At 43.1% G+C, this 20,653-nt stretch overlaps 2 protein-coding genes across 7 annotated transcripts in view; one reads left to right on the forward strand and one right to left on the reverse strand.

The window, feature by feature from the left end:
* The window catches only part of Smyd4 (SET and MYND domain containing 4), a 54,926-nt gene extending 41,230 nt beyond the window's left edge, over positions 1-13,696 (reverse strand). For 3 of the 6 annotated variants that reach the window (XR_012912340.1, XM_075991672.1, XM_075991671.1), the window contains exons 1-2: positions 13,358-13,696; positions 12,347-12,492 (exon numbers count right to left, since the gene is read on the reverse strand). Coding sequence is in view for 2 of the 6 variants with exons in the window: in XM_075991672.1 (XP_075847787.1) it covers positions 12,347-12,480 (134 nt within the window). In the remaining 4 variants the exon portion in view is untranslated. The remainder of the gene's footprint in view (positions 1-12,346; positions 12,493-13,357) is intronic. The other 3 variants (XM_075991674.1, XM_075991673.1, XM_075991675.1) reach the window with 2 other exon arrangements.
* A 53-nt stretch (positions 13,697-13,749) lies between these two features.
* Rpa1 (replication protein A1) overlaps positions 13,750-20,653 on the forward strand; it is a 55,290-nt gene continuing 48,386 nt past the window's right edge. The window contains exon 1 of the mRNA XM_075991678.1: positions 13,750-13,872. Within this exon, the coding sequence (XP_075847793.1) occupies positions 13,840-13,872 (33 nt within the window). The 5' untranslated portion in view covers positions 13,750-13,839. The remainder of the gene's footprint in view (positions 13,873-20,653) is intronic.

Consider the following 20,653-nt stretch of genomic DNA (forward strand, 5'->3'; position numbering starts at 1 on the left):
AGGGAGGAGGACAGCCATGAGTTGAGGTTAGCTTGGGCTACATGACAAATACCAGTCCAGAAAGGGCTACATAGCAAAATCCTATCTTAAAAAACAAGCACCAAAGCTGGGGTGGTGATATACACCTATAGTTTAAGCACTGGAGAGGCAGAGGCAGAGGCAGAAGGATCCCATGCATTCAAGGTCAGCCTGGTCTACATATCAGGTTCCAGAACATGTTTACATAGAAAAACTCAAGACTCAAAAAAAAAAACCACCCTAAGAGACTAGAGAGACTGATCAACAGTTAAGAGCACCTGTTGCTCTTGCAGAGGACCTGGGTTCAGTTCCTAATATCACAGGGTACCTCATAACCATCTGTAACTCCAGTCCCAGGGGACCCAATGTCCTTTTTTGGTGTCTATGGGCACCAGGCACCCATGTGGTGCATAGACATACATAAAATAAATCTAAATATAAATACTCAAAAAAACCACAACCCAACCCAAAGAACAGATATGCTTGTATAATAATTAATACACACACACACACACACACACACACACACGCACATACACGATCTGCCAGTGTTCAAGTCCCTACATAATATGCTGTGGTATTTGCATGAAACATCCTTATTCTTTTCTTTTCTTTCTTTCTTTCTTTTTTTTTTTTTTTGGTTTTTTGAGACAGGGTTTCTCTGTGGTTTTGGAGCCTGTCCTGGAACTAGCTCTTGTAGACCAGGATGGTCTCGAACTCACAGAGATCTGCCTGCCTCTGCCTCCCGAGTGCTGGGATTAAAGGCGTGCGCCACCACCGCCCGGCCATCTTTATTCTTTACAACATTTCTACATGTATGGGTGGCAGTGCTGGGGACCACGTCAAAGTTTTTATGCATGCTAGGTAAAACCTCTACCATTGGCCCCGATATTCTAATGCAATACCTAATGTAACATAAATGCCATATACACAGTTGTTATATTGTATGGTTCAGTGACTAATGACAAGAAAAAGTACCTATATATGATCAGTACAGATGCATCCTAAGGCAGCTTACAGCACAAATGCTGTACCAGATGTGGAGAATATTGCTCAAACATTGAGCTGGAGTAGGCTTTGAACAAGCAAGAAGCTTAACTGGGTGTGCCTACACACCACGTCAGGTACATGTGCCGATATGCCGTGTCAGGCACATGGATTCAGCTATTCAAGTCTGGCTGTGGGAGGATGATTTGCTGGGATTCCTTTTCCTGCCTAATATTTTTCATCCAAGGGACTGTCAATATGGATGGCTGATTGTACAATGAAAGATATCACGAAGTTTTATTTATTTATTTATTTTTTGGTTTTTTTCGAGACAGGGTTTCTCTGTGGTTTTGAAGCCTGTCCTGGAACTAGCTCTTGTAGATCAGGCTGGTCTCGAACTCACAGAGATCCGCCTGCCTCTGCCTCCTGAGTGCTGGGATTAAAGGCGTGCGCCACCACCGCCTCGCTTATCACGAAGTTTTAAAAGAGATTTAAAAGTCCAGAAAAATTAGTAACATACATAGTTAAGTATAGCAACTGAGGAGCTAGACTCACAGATAGATGTAAGATAACCCACTAGCACAATGGACAAAGAACACAAATAAGTAACTCACAGAAGCAATGCAAGTGAGCTTGATAACAGGAAAAGAATATTATTTCTCTTGTGATCAGAAAACTGTCATTTAACTACCAGTATTATTTTTTTTGCCTTTGTTCTTGTCATATTTTGTGGTTCTGAAAACCGAACCCAAGGGCTGTTGGTGAGAAGGAGAGAATGCCTCTCACGTGTTGTTTATGATAAGCTGGTAAAGCTTATGGCAGGAGCTCTTCATTTAAGATGCCCATAACCATGGGTGGAGCAATTCACTGTCTAAGAGTCTATCCTAATTTCTTAAGTATGTGCTCAAAAACACACATTAAGTTTGTTTACTGCAGCTTTGTTTGTAATAGTGAAACAAAACCAAACAACAAAAAACTTAATTGCTCATCAGTAGGAAAAAGAACAACTAAATTGAGACATAATTATACTATTTTAGTTATATCCTATGGCTGTTAAGAAGATTAAGGTGTGATGTTAAAAAGCCCCTGCAGATAAATGCACACAATATAATCTAATGGAGAATAAGGAGAAAGATATATAATGTATTTATGTACAAACATATTCAAATACACAAAGGATTGGAAAACTCTCTGACTATATATCTTTGAAAAGAATAAGAAGAATGTGAAAAGTTCCCCCAAAATTTCCTAGAGGCTTGGTCCTCGAGGCAAAGTACAGAGGTGTGACTCTTAGGAAGTGATTGGATCAGGAATGCTCTGACCTAATCAATGGATTAATTAATTGATAGACTGATAATCGGAAGGCATTACTGAGAGGTGGCAGAAGCAAGATGAGGTCTACCTGGAAGAAGGTCATCGCTGGGGTACACCTTGAAGGTCTACCTTGTTGTTGGTCCTTTGCTTTCTCTGCTTCTTGGCTGCCATGCAGTGAGCAGCCTCTTCGGCCACAAGCTCCTCCTACTCACTTGACGCTCTGATTTCCTTCAGGTTCAAAGCCATGCAGCCAGATGCCTCTGTATTGAAACTGTAAGTAAGCCAGAACAAACCTTCTTCCCTTGAGTTTTACCAGGTATTCTGCTACAAGGATGAAAAGCTGAGCAAAATAGGAAAGCGGTGCGGACTGTAGGGCTGATGGACTTCAGATGCTTTGAAACTGGTTTAGAGAAGGTGTGTAGAAAAGTGTGGAGTAGGGCTGGAGAGATGGTTCAGAGGTTAAGAGCATTGGCTGCTCTTCCAGAGGTCCTGAGTTCAATTTCCAGCAACCACATGGTGGCTCACAACCACCTGTAATAGGATCTCACACCTTCTTCTGGCAGGTGTACATGAAGAACACTCATATACATAAAATATAAATAATATTTTCAAAAAAGTTTGGAGTAAGAGGCTACAGGAAGCATGGAATGTTCTGAACTGAATTACTGGCCTCTCCTGCTGAGAGCTGAGAGGAGCATGTGGATGGAATGCAGAGAGGAAAGGCTGAGCTCAGTGGGTTTCAGATGGAAATAAGCACTTTCTTGGGAATTGGATTAAAGGCATTCCTGTGACATTGTGACAAAGGACTGATGTACATTTTGTCATGCCTTGAGACTTTGTGGAAGGCCGAGTTTAAAGGTGATGATTAATCTACTGGAGGGAATTTTAAGGTAGCCAGGTTACTTACTGCTTGAATGATACTAGATGCACTTAGTTGGCTGTACATTAAGGTTGGAGGGCAGTTTTGGTAGAAAAGCGGTCTGGATATACAACTTAGTTCACACAGCTAGCTTTGTGCTGCTCTGACCAAATACCTGGCAAAAGCAGCAGCAGAGGAAAGGGTTCAGGGGTTTCTATCTGTGACAGCAGGGAAGGCACGCTGGGACAGCTTGCATGTAGGCAGGAGGGCGTGGGAGAGGGCAGGTGTTCATTGTGTGGTGGATCAGGAAGCAGAGAGCTGCCTAGACCTTACCGGCCTACCACCACCAACCTACCTATCAGTCAACCCCTACATCTTAAAGCATCTACGTTTATTAAAAGAACACTACCCACTAGGAACGAAGTATCAAACCACCAGTTAATAGAGGATAAAAACACAAGGAACAAATCACAATGGGAGTGCATGTCAAGATATAGATAAGGAAGGCATAGTTGTTAAAAAGATTAATGCTAGCCACGTGTGGCTGCGTACATCTTTAATTAAGCACTTGGGAGGCGGAGGCAGGTGGATCTCTGTAAGTTCAAGGCCAGCCTACATAGTTCCAGGATATCCAGAGCTACATAGTGAGAACCTGTTTCAAAACAAAAACAAAACCCCAAAACATCCACAAAAAAGGGGCATTTCTGAGGCTTCAGGTTCAATTCCTAGACCCCCAAACAACCAAACTGGGGCTGGCGAGATGGCTCAACATGTGAAAGTGCTTGCCAAAAAGATCTGACAACCTTACTTTGATCCCTGGGACTCACGTGGAGGAAGGAGAGAACCAATTTCCACATCTTACCTCTCTGTTCCACACATAAGCCCCAAACAAACAAAGAGAATAAAGAAAAGAAATCTCGGGCTGGATAGATGGCTCAGCGGTTAAGAGCACTGACTGCTCTTCCAGAGGTCCCAAGTTCAATTCCCAGCAACCACATGGTGGCTCACAACCATCCATAGTGAGATCTGGTGTCCTCTTCTGGCCTGCAGGAGTACATGCAGGAAGAACACTACATAATAAATAAATCTAAGAAAGGAAGGAAGAAAGAAAGAGAGAGAGTGAAACCTCCAGTTACACACAAGGTTATGCATGCCTATACTCTGAGGCACAACAATTACCAGTTTGAGATCACATAGCAAGTACTACGCCAGCCAGGGCTACATAGCATGAACCTGCCTTAAAAAAATAAAAAAAACAAATGAAAAAAAAAAACAATCAAGCAACAACAATAAAAACCCAAAATAGTACTTGGTAGTAAAGACACTGACAAAAATGCTCCTTTAAGGACATTTCTGGAATTAACAGTATGTTACCAAGTGCTCAGGGTGTATAAATATTTGAAAGGCTTGAGTGCCAGAGCTGCCCATAAAGTTGTTTATCCCAGATTCTTATTTATATGTTATTTTGAACATCAACATATAATAGTTCCTAAAACATCATTCAACCAATATTTGTTAACTTTTTTTTTTGCTCTGAGGAAAAATTTCACTATATAGCCTAGGCTGGCCTCAAACTCTTTATAATTTTTTTCCTCTTTAATTATTTATTTTCATGTGCACCATTCGTGTGCCTGGTATCACAGGAGGCTGGATGAGGACATCAGATCCCCTAGAGCTTGAATTGCAAGCAGTTGTGAGCTGCTGTGTGGTGCTGGGAATTGAACCTGGGTGCCCTGCAAGAGTAGTCAGTGTTCATCACCACTGGGCCCTCTCTCCAGTCCCCTTTTAAAAATTTATTATGTGTATGGGTGTTTTTGCCTGCATGTATGTTTGTGTACCACATGCTTACATGGCGCCCTCAGTGGCTAAAAGAGGGCACTGGATCTTTTTTGGTTAGGGTTCATGTTGCTGTGATCAAACACCATGACTAAAATCAACTTGGGGAAGGGTTTAGTTCATCTTACAACTCTCAAGTCACACACTTCATCACTGGGGGAACTCAGGCAGGAACTAAAGCAGAAGTCATGGAGGAAAGCCACTGACGGGCGTACTAAGCCTGCTTTTTTATACCCCAGGATCACCTGCCCAGGAAGGGCACTACCCACAGCAGACTGGGCCCTTCCACATCAATCACCAGTCAAGAAATGATCTCAAAGGCTTACCTCCAGGCCAATCTGAAGGGAGATATTTCTCAACTGAGGTTCCTTCTGCTCAGATAATCCTAGCTTATGTCAGGTTGACCTAAAAACTAGCCAGCATAGATCCCCTGGAACTGGAGTTACAGATGGTTGTGAGCTGCCATGAGAGTGCTGGGAATTGAAACTGGTCCTCTGGAAGACAGCAAATGTTCCTATCAACTGAGCCATCTCCAGCCCGTCTCCAACTCTTGATGCTCCTGTCTGTCTGTCAAGTGTTTGGATTATAAGTCTATGCCACCATATCCTACTTATCTTACTTTTAATTTGATTTTACTGTGTGTGTATGTGATGAATGAATGTGTGCATCTCTGTGTGCAGATGAATATGGAGTCTGGAGGATGATGTATGGATGTCTCCCTCAGTTGTTTCTTCATCTTAATTTTTGAGACGGACTCTCTCACTGAATCTGGAGCTCACTTTTTCAGTTAGGCTGCCTGGCTACTAAGTCCCTGGGATCACCTTGTCTCCAATCCCACATCTAAGTAATATCTGAGGTTATAGATGCGGTCATGTCTGGGTCATCTTAGTTGTCAACTTGACTGGATGTGCAATCAACTAAAATTCAAGCTGCTGGCATTTCTAAGAGGGATTTTCAAATTTAATTTAATGCATATGAATGCTTCACCTGCATGTATGTATGTGTACTACATCCATGCCTGGTGCCCACAGAGGTCAGAAGACAGTGATGGATCCCATGGAACTGGAGAAACTGGTAGTTGTGAACTATCATGTGAGTTCTGGGAATTGACTCAAATCCTCTACAAGAGCAACGAGTGCTCTTAACCTCTGAGTCATCTCTCTGACCCCCTGTGAGTGAGTTTTTGATCAGACCATTTAAAGAGAGAAGACCCACACTAAATATGGATAGTACCTTCTAGTGACAGTCCAGATAAAAAAGACATGGAGAAGGAAACTTTGTCATTTGCCTGTTTGCCTTCACTCTTGCTGGCAAGTTCATCTGTACTGTTGCTGAGGTATTCCTTTGCTGATACAACAAGCAACTTTGTTCAACTTCCAACCTAGATGGAAGTCCAGAAGCTCTCCAGGAATACTGAAGGCTCTCCAGGAATACTGGGTCAGCTGAGACATGCAGCCTGCTGAGAATTTAGTGCTGAGCAATTACTAGAGTCTCAGTCTCTCCAGTGTCAGAGAAGCCACTGTTGGAACACCCACACCATATTTGTAAGTCAATCTAATTAAAACCCATAATAATCAGTCAGGTATCGTGGCGCACACCTTTAATCCCAGCACTGGGGGGGGGGGGGGCAGAGGCAGGTGGATCTCTGAGTTCAGGGCCAGCCTGGTCTACAGACTGAATTCCAGAACACCCAAAGGGTGTTGCTACACAAAACAAAAAAAAAACCCCAAACCCCAAACAAAGCAAAAACCATATATTCATTCAATCAGCTCTATCACTTTAGAGAACTCTAATATATGTTGGTACCAGGGTTTGAACTGAAAGTCTTCATGTTTAAGCAGCACGTTTCCTTCTACTAGCACTAGTCAGGCTGAGGCAGGAGGAACAAACCTGACGTCATCCTACCCTACACGACAGACCTGTCTTTAAAAACAAAACAACCCCACAAAATTCAGTATAGCTAGTTTTTCACTGGTCCTTGGATATGGTCCTCCTGAGCTTTAGTTTGTGAGCCTAGAAAGAACCCTCCATTTCTCTAGGCCTCAAAGTTTTGGTCTTGGGGGCTTCTGAACTTGGATCTGTGGTTTGTCACATCACAGACATTCAACATCTGGCAAATGTCTTGACAGAGGTCATTTGTGTTTGCTGAAGTGTCCTTTCTGGCAGTGGAATTTTGCTTCTCCACTATAAGACTGAAGATTTTATTCCACCTTTTTAGTTCACTTTCTGTTCCTGAGAACTGAGGAAAACCGATTTTGTATTCGGGCTATGAATTTGCCCAACTGTCAATCCACTGGACCAGACCTAAATAACTGCCAAGAGCTCGGCCAACCTCCGTTTCTTCCAGGGTGGTCACTCTGCTGGGCTCATCCTCACTCTTTGGTCTACAATTTGTCCCCAGGAAAGAAAGTAGCTAGTGATCACTAAGAAGCAGTCTTTCCCTTCAGAAATTTTAGTACATCTAGACCTTGCTGCTATCTGATGTCCGTAAAATGTGTTTGCTACAGTAGAACTTTGTTAGTGGCCTTGGGAGTATTGTCTGCTATGACCTATCATATCCCACCTGGAAGCAGAAGTTCTATTTGTGAAATGTGAAGAAATTTGTCAATATATACTGCAAAACCAAAGTTTGAGAGTAGATTTAAAGTGGAGTGTAATGGGGAAAGAAAGAGATCAGTCAGTTTCTGGGTTGTAACTGGACAGATGTTGGTACAGTTCAGTAAGAGACACTACAAGATGATTTGACGTAGGCTGGGGGGAGGATACCATAAGTTAGTTTGTTATTTCTTTCTTATTTATGAAGGGAAGGTCTCATGTAGTCTATGATGGTCTCAAACTTGGCTTTGTTAATGACCTTGAACTTGCAATCCTCCTTTATGTTGGCATTATAGGCATGCCCTACCAGTCTAGCGCACAAATTTGGTTTTTCAATACAGAATAGCTCTGCGATGATTAGCTTTAAGTGTCAACTAGATGTAATGAGAATCATCTGGGAAGAGTCTCAATGAAGGGATAGTCTATACTGGGGTGGGCTAAGGGCATGTTGGTAAGGGATTATCCTGGTTGTTAATTAATGTGGGAAGACTCAGCCCACTGTGAGCAGTACCATTCCCCGAGGAGGAGGTCTCAAGCATAAGAGGGGAGAAAGTGCCAGGCTGTGGCGGTGCACACTTTTAATCCTAGCACTCTGGAGGCAGAGGCAGGTGGATCTCTGTGAATTCAAAGCCATCCTGGTCTACAGAGCAAGTTCTAGGACAGGCTCCAAAGCTACAGTGAAACCCTGTCTCAAAAAAACAAACCAAACCAAAACAAACAAACAAACAAACAAAAAAGAGAAAGCTTGCTAACAACAAGCCAGGATCCAGGTGTTCATTCTTTTTCTGTTCTTGACTGTGGATGAGATGCTTTTAGTTCCTACCTTGACTTCCTGGAAATCATGGACCATATCCTAGAATCGCAAGGCAAATAAACCTTTTCCTTTTCTGAGTTGTTTTATGCCAGGATATTTTATCACAGCAACAGAAACGAAACTAGAACAGGCACTAACATTTTTAGGTTAGGATCTGAACCTAAGCCTGTTGTAATTCACAAGAATAGGGACCACTGGAAGGGAATCTCATTTTAATGGCAAAATCACGTGTTTGTTTCTGGATATGCTGAATTTTTAAGTATCTTTGAGATTTTCAAGAAGTTAGCTAGATTTAGAGATTTGAATTTCAGAAAAGAGGTCAGGAATTAAGCTATATTTTAAGGACATTTCAGAGAAAATGGATGTCGCTGGTCTGAATGTAACTACCTCAGTTGAGAATACAAAGTGGACCGGGAAGGAAGCCCAGGCCAGTCTTGAGGAACTCCTGCACTAAACAACCAGACAAACCCCCTCTTTAATTTGTATTCCTGCCAATGCATCAAATACTCAAATGACTTGTTTATTACATTATTCTGTTAGTAAATCAGACGAATTTATCTAGGCAAATTCTGCTTATTATCCAGACTTTCATCAGTTCCTTACCAATTTTGAAATTCTGTAAAGGGAATCCACAGATCCTGTAGACTGCTTTAGACATTTTTCAGTTCTTTTTTTTTCCCAAATGCAGGTCATGATTCAGTGGGTCATGAAATGAATTTAGTGGGTTCTGATTAGCATTTCAAAATGAGGCAAACAGAAGGCGAATTGTCACAGCACATGCAGTGAGCATCCACACATTCTTGCTTGGCGACTTAACCAGTCTGACGGCTCTAAAAGCCACAGAGCTTTCCCAGGTTTCTATCTCCATCCCAGGCCTCTCTCTTAAATTCCAAGCATGCTTGGACATTGCCATTGGGTATCCACTGGACACATGCAACTCAAATACGAAGTGTGGATTATCTTTCCCCATCTGTGGGCCCCAGATACGGCAATGTCATCCTTCTATTTTCTTCCTGGGGTCACTTTTACTTCACAACACATCTCATCTCAAGAACTGCTATTAAACTCATCTCTGAATCCAATGCTTCTTCCTACCCTAACTATAGCTCCTGCTGCTGCCTGTCCTTAACACAGCAGAGTGAGTCTTTAAAACAGGGCTCAGGACCAGTGAGACTGTTCAGACCTAAAGGCACTTCCTGCCAAGTCTGATGAGTTCAATCCTAGGACCCAAGTGGTAGAAGGAGAGATCCAACTCCCAGAGCTGCCCTCTGACCTCCATGTGTGCGTGTGTATGCCATACACACATACACAAAAGTAAAAGAAATTAAATAGAAAACTGTTAAAAAGAGAAATCAGGGCTCAGCCAATTTTTCATGTAGAAGGCTAGAGTATTTAGTCTTTGCAAACCAGGAAGAAAATTTTAGTCTATTATAGTTACTCACATAGCAAGCAGATTTCTAACATCTTTTGACAAAAGTAAAACTATAACGGTAGAGTAAGCTGGGCGGTAGTGGTGCATACCTTTAATTCCAGCACTTGGGAGGCAGAGGCAGGAGGATCTCTGTGAGTTTGAGGCCAACCTGGTCTACAGAATGAGTTCCAGGACAGCCAGACTGTTTCACAGAGAAATCCTGTCTCAAAAAACCAAAACCAAAACAAAACAAAAAACCACTACCACCAGCCAGGCGGTGGTGGCGCACGCCTTTAATTCCAGCACTTGGGGAGGGAGGGGTGTGCCGAGGCAGGCAGATCTCTGTGAGTTTGAGGCCAGCCTGGTCTATAAGAGCTAGCTCCAGGACAGGATCCAAAGCTACAGAGAAAACCTGTCTGGAAAAACAAAACAAAACAAACAAACAAAAAACCCCACCACCAAAAAAAAGCCAAAAACAAAACCCATGTTATTTTGCTTAATTAGGGTTCAAGACCAATGCTCCTTATCCTAAAATCAAGTGCGAATGTTTATCAGGTAAAACCATCCTAAGAGAAGAACATCCAGTTGGAGGAACCTCATCCTGCAGGCTGTTTGCTCATCTCTGCTTGAAAACAGTCAGCTCACATCACTCTCCCCTCAAGCCTCACCAACTAGTTTGCTATTGCTATTCAACAGACTCCCCAAGCTGAGCAGCTCAAAATAACAGCCATTTATTACCCGCACAGTCCTGTGGGTCAGAAGCCTAAGCAGGCTTGGCTGCCTCTCTGCTCAGGTTTGCACAAGCTGAAAATACTCTATGGAGGGTACGGGAAAGAGCTTCTCACAGGCTCACTGAGTTGCTGGCGGAAGTCAGTTCCTGTGATCGTCTGAGGTCGTTACTTCTTTTTTTTTTTTTTTTTTATTTTGGTTTTTCGAGACAGGGTTTCTCTGTGGTTTGGAGCCTGTCCTGGAACTAGCTCTTGTAGACCAGGCTGGTCTCGAACTCACAGAGATCCGCCTGCCTCTGCCTCCCGAGTGCTAGGATTAAAGGCGTGCGCCACCACTGCCCGGCTGGTCGTTACTTCTTATGGCATGATTTGTGCCACCTGTTTTTCAGGCGCCCACTACCTGTCCCATTACCTACTATTTTCCCTCTACTCTCAACTCGTTCTGTTGTGGTCCAGACTAGCTTGCTTGCTATTGCTTGAACCTGCTCAGTGGGCGCACATTCACATCCTTTCCTGGTGATCTTTGTCATTTGACTTTTTTGTTCCAATTTTTATTATTTGAACTGCTGAAATAACCACTTTTTTTTTTTTTTGAGAGTCTCACTATATTGCCCTTGCTGGCCTAGAACTCTCTACATAGGCCAGTCTATCTGCTTCAGCCTCCAGCGTGCAGGACTAATGTTACTGAGTGCTCCGTGGCAACCGATAATATTTACTGAACAAGTGATCAGGTGGTGCTCAGCCCCAATGGATACCTTTACAATCCAACTCTAGCAGCAAAGGTTCAGGAAACGTGGAGAAAGAGGAGGGTGGAAAGATGCTCTTAGAGCCACACGAAGTCTGCTCTGAGACCGTGTCTCCTAGAAATGCCAGGGAAGCTACACCTATAAAGACTCAGCCACATGGCTGCCTAAACAAGACCTGAATAAGGATGACACCAATATAAAGGTTAACCTGAAAGGGGAAAAACTTCTCACAGGGGTTCAACGTTAGACAAAGAACTACACGCAACTGAAGAACGTTGAGAGTGGGAGACATAGTCTTCTCCAGGGAAGCCAGCCCTCATTGGCCATGCAATACCACATGATCAGTCCTGAACTCAGACACATACAAGTAGCATTATATGGAATGGTCAGGCTGTATTTATATATTTAGAAACACACAGAGACACACGCTGCAACTTAAAAAAAAAGAGGCCGTAAATTTGAGAGAGAACAAGAGCAAGATGGGGAGGGTTACATGGGAAGGTTGGAAGGAGGAAATGATGTAATTGTATTTTAATTTCAGAAAATAAAAAATTAAAAATAATATTCATTGAATAGCCGAAACTTGGGAAAGTCTACTGCTTTCTACATATGCATGCTTACTAGGTTGTGACATATCATGTCTAGCTTATCGATGAATGTAGTCCACAGAATTTGAAAATTACTGGGGCTAGACTATATGATTTCTAGGGTTCTTTCCCAACTATAGCATTTAACGAATTTCTCTGGCCAGCTACACGATCTGCAGCACATATCCTCTGAGGGACAAGAAGGTTTATGGCCTTAGGACGACAGCAAGACACTAAATTACTGAAATATAACACATACCAAAAAAGGAAAATAATTATCTCTACACATTCTATAATCACAGACTGGGAAATGTGAAAACAGACAAGAACTGCTCAACGCCCCATAGTATAAAAACATAAAACTACTCTTTTCATCAGAAGATAAAACTTCAGATCAAATGACAAGAACGTTTTCCAGATTAAAATTTCCCTCAAGTTTCCATTTGCTTACTGCAGAAGGGAAGAGGAACGCAGAAAGATGTCGTTCAGTGTCTCTGCTGTAGAAACTGTGTCCTGCACAGACTTGGGGAGTAAAGCCCACTTGTCAAGCAGGTAGGATATCCATTTGTCCACAGGCAGATCCATGCTACCTCCACACTGCAGAGTTAGAGAACAAGGATTCAGCTTTCTACAAATGCACAATTCTAGAAAATCAAGAAGCAACAAAATCAATTCTTCAAGTCTTTTTCTACAGCTGTTGATATGTGGAAGGAGATATAATCGGTGGTACCAAGTCACTGGACATCCTGTCACTCAGAAATGGTCTTTGGAAGACTGTTCGAGAAACTATGGTAGATAGTGGTTATATAAACGTGGCATTTGATTCATATTCCAGTCCTTCTAGACCCCTGTTTATCCTAGATGTCCAAGGCCTTCACCCCCAGCAACTATGAAGTTAAAATTTTAATTTCTAAGGTGCTTCAGTTTTCTGTTTCAATCTCCAGATCTTTCCTTCAGTTCATAGGCTCAGATTATTTGTTGCTGCTTTTCTTGCTTTTTGAGGAGTATTGTAGCCCTGACTGGCTTCGAACTCGCAGAAATCTGTCTGCTTCTACTTCCTGAGCGCCACCACTCCAGGACCCCAAATTTTTAATTTTTGAGGGTCTCAGGTAGTCTAGTCTGACTTCGAATTTACGAAGTTGTTAAGGATGACCTTGAACTTTTGCTGCCTCCACGCCTCAAAGGCTGGGATTACAGACAACACACCAGGCTCTCCAGTACTTTGGCCATTCGTGCTTTTAGGAACACCACTACCCTCGCTCGGAATCCACCTGACAAATTCCCACACATATTTGACTCAGTTTAAACGGCATCTCCTCTCGAAAGCCTCATCGATCCCCGCTCCTCCCCCTACTCTCGGGCTTCACCACCCGTGTGGCCCAAATCGCGTTTCCGGTGAGGCTGGGCACAACTCCCAGGTCGGACGACGCTCTTCTGAGGGCAGGGACTGAGCCTGATTTACCTTGTTTATCCCACAGTGTCAAGCTCTGGGCCTGGCGCGGGCGCCGGGCACGCACTGCGTGCATGAAGGACTCAGATTACTGCTTTGACTATATTTAGCAGCAGAGTTACCAGGGAACACCGCCGATTGTCCCCTGGGCTGCCATTCTGTCCATCCGCCAAACGGGCGGGCAAACTTCCGACAGCTGGCAAGGTACCAACTCAGCGGCACCACGCAGACACCGCTGTACCGTAGTGCAGAGCCCCGCCCTCAGTCCCCTCCATCCCGCCACTAGGCCTCGAACCCGGCCTCAGATGGGTCATGTGCTCCGCTAGCCGCGCGGTGGCCAATGCGGTGGCTGCCGGCGCCTAGGTCCGCCCCTCGCACCGCGCGTACGTCGGGGGCGGGAGCTGCTCTGGCCAATCGGTGAGCAGCCCGCGGGACCCTCGGCAGTGAGGCTGGGGCGGTGCCGGAGCGCGAGCGCGGGAGTTAGCGGTGCAGCCATGGCGGGACACCTGAGCGAGGGGGCCATTGCGGTAAGAAGCGGGGCCGATAGCTCTGGTAGAACGAGCCTGGAGCTGTGCAAAGCAGACGGGGAGGGAGCCGCTGTTGAACCGGAGAGCAGCGGGGAGGAGATTGCGTGACCACGGGGGAAGCCTCTCGGGGTCAATTGGTTCTCACCCCCACCCCCACGGGGCATCCCGGTCCCCGCAAACAAGCTCACGTTCCTTCTACCTAAGAAAATAAGACAAATAAACATATACCTATTTACCTTCTGCGGCCTGTCTTTCCTCCCTTTCCCATCGCCTCCAAACTTTTCTAGAAGTTGTTTTCGGCGGTTTGATTTTTCTTTTCTTTTTCTTTTTTTTTTTTTTTTACCTCTTCTTAACGCTTTACTCCTATTAGACTTTTCTCTGTTCACGAGAGAAAACGTTGACCGAAAGACGTTTTTCAGTTTTCAGCTGATCTTATTGTTTGGGCTTGTTGGCCAAAACTTGTTTCTGCACACTAGTCGCTTGCTAGAGTTCTGTGTTGTCTGCTCTTTCCTTGTCTTATTTGCAAGCCCCTCTGTATATTTTTCTTGACTCAAGGCCCTCATCTGCATGTCAATTGCGCATTAATTCTTGCTGAGCTACCTTCTGTCTTAAGGACCGTCTCTGCCCGCTACCCTCAAAGTTATGTCTGAATTTAGAAAGAATTACTTGGGTGTGTCTGTGTAGATAGGTATAGATACCTTGACGTGGGGATAGCCTTGGAAGCCAGAGAACAACTTCGTGAAGTTGTTGGAAGTTTGTTGGTTCTCTCACGCCACTTCTCTGGGTTCTGGGGATTGAACTCAGGTATCCAGGTTTGCATAGCAGGCACCCACAGAGCCATTTTGCTGGCCCTGAGTCTGAATTTCTGGATGTCTCTGTCCCAATGAATTACACCATTATCCTTTAATTTAAACTAGTTAGGAATCCTTCTTCCCACGTTATGCCTAGTCCGTCACCAATTGAAGTATTATTATTATTATTTTAATTTTTTGGATTTTCGAGACAGGGTTTCTCCGTAGCTTTTGGTTCCTGTCCTGGAACTAGCTCTTGTAGACCAGGCTGGCCTCGAACTCACAGAGATGCACCTGCCTCTGCCTCCCGAGTGCTGGGATTAAAGGCTTGAGCCACCACCGCCCGGCTCAATTGACATATTATTTTAACTGCACACAGATCTCTGAGTCATCTGCTTTCCATCCACACTGGAACAACCATTTGTCGTCTGAACTGGTCACTTCCAGTCAATACACTCTGTCCCCACAGTCTCTGCTTACTGTCCCCTTGCCAGACCTTGTCTGTCTTTCTGTCTTTCTTTTTTAAAATAAATTCTTGCCTTAGAGGCCATTGCTATTTCTTTTGCTAACAGAATGTTCCAGTTCAGCTCAGTTGTTCCTGAGTTGGTTGGCAAAGTAACTGGACTGAATTCATTCATTTTGAAATTTGTAAATTTTTTTGTTCTGTTATTATAGTATGACTTTGGGCGCCATTCTGAACGCTTTCCCTAGTCTGAAGAATGAGGGTAATGTTGAGTACCCATTGCACAGGGCTGGTGGGAGGACAGTTTCTGGGTTTGTGTGTCTTGCCTGCTGATGCAGTAGTCACCACAGATGTAAAGGCACGTTTATTTGACTAATATTAGTTACTTTGTGTTTCCTACCCTAGGCTGTAGAGACTGTGAGGCCTGCAGCCACTTTGCATTTCCCTTCCTTCAAGTTTTAGGTGCCTAATAAGTGTTTGCTAGTTGTATGAACAGTGAAACAGTAGAAAGAAAGGGACAAAGGTGGGAGGGCAGGAAAGAACCAGCTTAGAAGAAAATAAGAAGGGGAAAAGCAGTTGTCAGAATCAAGGGAATATTTGACTACCTTAGGCTTGTATTACTGTTGAAGCTAGGATCCTGATCAACATTATGGCTGCCACCTTGTATCCTTAAGACAAATTACAAATGATACTTTAATTTTTTGTTTGGTTTTTCAAGGCAGGGTTTCTCTGTTGCTTTGGAGCCTGTCTTGGAACTCTCTCTTTAGACCAGGCTGGCCTTGAACTCACAGAGATCACTGCTTCACCTCTGGAGTGCTGGGCGTGTTGGACCTTGATGGGCTCTGTAGTGTATGAAGGTGTTGATGGTGATGGAGTGTGCAGGCCCCTGGTTACCTGGTTACTAGCTAACAGAAGTGTCATTTTAGCACAAAAGCTTCCAGCCCCATTGGATAAGCAAATAGCAGAAAATGCAACTATTGGGGGCAGAAGTTATCATAAAATGAGGTTATGCTTGGAACTATTGTGATAAATAGGATAAGTACAAAACTCTTTATTTACTTACTGTCCTCAAGAGTGGAGATCAAACCCAGGACCTCAGTCATGCGTACTAGGCAAGCACTCTACTGCTAAACTATACCTCTGGCCAGCCCTTTGTGTATATATTTACATAATTCAGTTATAGGGAAAAAAGACAAGGAAATTAATATTTTTATGATTTCCAATATCAGTTCTTATTTTTCTTATTAATGTCACATTTTACAGCCAAAGGAGTTAAAATGCAAAGAGGTATAAACTGCTCATTTCCTTGACTTACATTTTGTTGCTTTGTGATTTTTTTATTAGTAATGTTATTTGAAAATTTTAATGTACTTTTTAAAAAGATTTGTTTATGTATTTTATATGGATGTTTTGTCTACATGGGCATCTGCATACCAAAAGGCATCAGATTGCTTTATTATAGACAGTTGTGAGTCACCATTAGAGTACTAGAAGTTGAAGTCAGAACCTATGGGAAGAGCAGCCAGTGCTCTTAACCCCTGAGCCATCTCTCCAGCCCCAATTTAAGGTACTTTTAAGTGTATGTGTTACGATATGTCTCAGAGAAAATTTTTCCTTTGAGTGTTTATAATACATTTTAAATTAAGAACAATAAAGTAATAATCTGCATGTGAGTTTAAAGTTAAACAGAATAGAAAGGTGCTTAATGAAATCATTGCCCTTTGCTTCACCTTGCCCAGTGGCTTTTTTGGTGTATTTTTTTTTTCAAGACAGGGTTTCTCTGTGTTGCCCTGGCTGTCCTGGAACTCGCTCTGTAGGCCATGCTGGCTTCAAACTCCTGGCCTCCACCTGCCTCTGCTTTCCAAGTGCTGGGATTAAAGACAGGTGTCACCACTGCCTGGCGGATCTGGTGTTTTGTTTGTTTTTTGTTTATTTTTTGACCCAGTGTTTTTGAAACAGGGTCTGGCCTTGGAGTCTAAGGCCTCTACCTCTCTTAGCTCAGGCTGGCCTCCACCTGTGGTAGTCCTCCTACCTCTGCCTCTGGAGTGGTGGGATTACAAATGTAAACTATCACACCCAAGCCAGAAGAAATAACTTTTCAAAAAAGTTGTCCATGGGGGACCTGCAAGATGGCTCAGTGGGTAAAGCACCAAGTTTGGTGAGATCAGGGTTTGATCCCCAGCACCTACATGGTGGAAAGAGGAGGGACTGACTCCTGCAAGTTGTCCTTTGAGCTGTACACACACACACAATGACTAAAGATTTAAAAACAACAATAGTCATATAGCTGTAAACCAAGTTAGGCAGAGGTTGAAAGTTCAAGGCCAGTTTAGGCTGCAAGATCCTATCTCAAAGTATGAAGAAAAAAAGGTCCCGAGATGGTAGAGTGCTTGCCTACTTTATATAAAGCCCTAGGTTTAATCCCAGCACTGTACAAAACTTCTAATGTGGTGGTTGGTCTGTCAGCAATCTCAGCACTTGAGAGGTAGAGGTAGGAGGATTAGTACTTATCTACATAGTTCAGTGCCAACCTGGTCTATGTGAGACCCTCCCAAAAAAGTACAGGGGCAGTGGGGGAATTGTAGTTTCAGTTTTGCTTTGGTTCTTTTTTGAGAAACAGTTTCATTATACTCTACAGATTGGCTTTGAACTCCTGGCCTCAGCCGTTTCCTGTTTCCTTCCGCCTGCCAAGTAGATGGAACTGCAGGCCTGTGCCCAACTTTATTTTTATTTTTTGGCTATTGTAAATGAAGATACTTTGAACATTTATGTACAGATCTTTATAATATAAATATTTTAATATATCACATAAATTATTCATAATATATACATAAATTATGTAATATGTATTAAATTCCTTGTGTTTGTAAAATAATCCAGATATTTACAGATAAATACCTGAGAGTGCAGCAGCTAGGTCATATGGTAACTGAATGCTTAATTTGATAGAAGTCCCCAGCTTCTCCAGCATGTTTATGGAGATTGTTGTTGCCGGTGCTGTCCTTCTCTGTTTGGCTATCCAGATGAATGTGTGCGTGGAATGCTGGCTCGCTGTCATCTGTATTCCTTGATTAGGAATGACATTGAACATCCTTTGGTGTCTGTATCGTCCATTTGTATAGCTTGTGAAGTGTCCACATTTTTTGTTGTCTTGAATTTGGTTTTATGTAGCCTGTGGTAGTATGTGACTGTTTGCCCCAGTTCAGGAGAAGCTGAGGGATCAGGCTAGCATAAGCTATAGAACAAGAGCAGATCCTGAAAGATTAATGAATTGGAAGTATTTATGTTTGTCTTTTGTTAAATATAAATATCACAACTATTTTTCTCAGACTGTGTTGCCTTTTCATTTAAGGTTTTAAGGGTCAGACACAGAGCTCCATGCTAGACAAGAACTCAACTACTAAGCTACACCCCCAAGTTGCCTTTCCATTTTTTAAAGCCTTTATGTATGTGAGTGTGTACCCATGTACCACTGAACATGGGTAGAGGTCAGAGGGCCACCTAACATGAATTGCTTCTCTCCTACCAAATTGGACCTAGGGTTTGAATTCAGGTCACCTGGCTTGGCAGCAAGTGCCTTTACCCCCTAAGCCATCTCATTGGCTTCGTCTTTTAATGATCCCGCTCCCTCCTTCCCCCTTTCTGAGGAAGGGTCTCACTGTGTAACTGGATGGCCTCAAGCTCACAGAGATCTGTCTGCCTCTGCCTCGTGACTGCTGAGATTGGAGGTGTGAGGATGGTGGCAGGAGAGACGGCTTAGTTTGTAGCACTGGCTGTTCTTCCAGAGGACCCAGGTTTAATTCTTAGCACACAAGTAGCTGCTCACAACAGACTTTAACTCCGGTTTTCCTTTTCTGAATTGCACTTTCGTATTCTAAATTTTTACTTATCTCTAGGCTTCAAATCTTTTATCTCATATTTTTCTCCTAAATTTCTAAAATTTTAGATTTGCTTTTAAACCAGTGACATTTCAGGTTAACTTGGTTAATTAACTAGTTAATTATTTTGTGTGTGCGTGTGTATGCAGATCCATGTGTATAGGTGTGTAGACCCGAATTCAACTTTGGGTGTTGTTTGAGACAGGGTCTCTCACAGTGACCTGCAGTTTGCCGAGTATATTAGGCTGGTTGACAGGCCAGTGAGCCCAAGGTTTCTGCCTGTCTTTACCTCACTAGCACTGGAATTTCAAGCATCTGCCGCCACATGGAACATTTTAAAACATAGGTTCTGGGTCTCAAACTCAGGTCACCAGGCATTGTCAAGCATACAGCCCGGTCTTGGGTTTACTTTTGTGTATGTGGTTTGTTGACACCACCAATTTTGTTCCTTTGAGGTACTTTTGCGTTTGACAATATCCATTAAGTATGTAGGACCTGGTCTTGAACTCATGATCTTCTTGCTTCGGTCTCCTGGGTCTTGAGATTTACAGGCATGGCCTGGAGGAATGGCTCAGCCATTAAAGGCTAGGCTCACAACCAAAAATATAGGAGATTTACAGGCATGTGCGACCACGCTCTGCTGTGCGTTTCTGTTAGCATGCATTAGTCATGTGGAAAACAGTGGCTCATTACACTTAACAGATCTTCCACGTTTGATATGTTTTATTTGATCAAAAATTCATATTCCTGCTGAGTGTGGTGGCACTCACCTGTAATTCCAGCACTGGAGGCCGAGACAGGAAGGTCTCAGGATCAACTAGAGATACATAGCAAAGGTGGTCCCCCATTCCCTATTATGTACTATCACCACTGATTTCATGGGAAGAGTCTTAAGTATTGGGCGCTAGAAGTCTTCTGCAGGGACTTAGCAGACTTGGGCTCCATGAGACCCTATCTTTAAACCAGTAATCAAGTTTTAAAAACAAACAAATAGGGCTGGAGAGATAGCTCAGCGGTTAAGAGCATTGCCTGCTCTTCCAAAGGTCCTGAGTCCAATTCCCGGCAACCACATGGTGGCTCACAATCATCTGTAATGAGGTCTGGTGCCCTCTTCTAGCCTGCAGGCATACATGCATACAGAATATTGTATACATAATAAATAAATAAATATTTTTTAGAAAAACAAATAATAAAGCTTAAGGTAGATAATGTAAGTGTTGAAACATTCCAGTTTCCCCAAGAAAACAGCACTACTTTTGAAACACAAATTAATGTACTTTTCTTTCAAAAGTGGCACTTTCATGAATTTGTCCAATGATAAAACTTTTCTAATTGTTACCTCTGACAGGTTCTCTTAAATGAAGTTTGGCTTTCTCTTATTGTTAGTGTGACATGTTTGCACACATGACAGAGCACATGGAGGTCAGAAGACAACTTTCAAGAGTTTGTTGTTTCCTTCCCAGTTCCTGGGTTCAATCTCGGGTTCTCAGACATGTGTAGGCACACTTTTGCCCACCGAGCCATCATGATGGTCCTGGCAGGGCAAGCTCTTATGATGATAGTATCTCTAGTTTATTCTAAATAGCTAACTGTCCAAAATTAATAAATAAAATCTTTAAGTTGTTTTTCAACTTTTTCATAAGAATCTG

The sequence above is a fragment of the Microtus pennsylvanicus genome, chromosome 11 (genome assembly GCF_037038515.1).
Source record: "Microtus pennsylvanicus isolate mMicPen1 chromosome 11, mMicPen1.hap1, whole genome shotgun sequence".
NCBI classification, from domain to species: Eukaryota; Metazoa; Chordata; class Mammalia; order Rodentia; family Cricetidae; genus Microtus; species Microtus pennsylvanicus.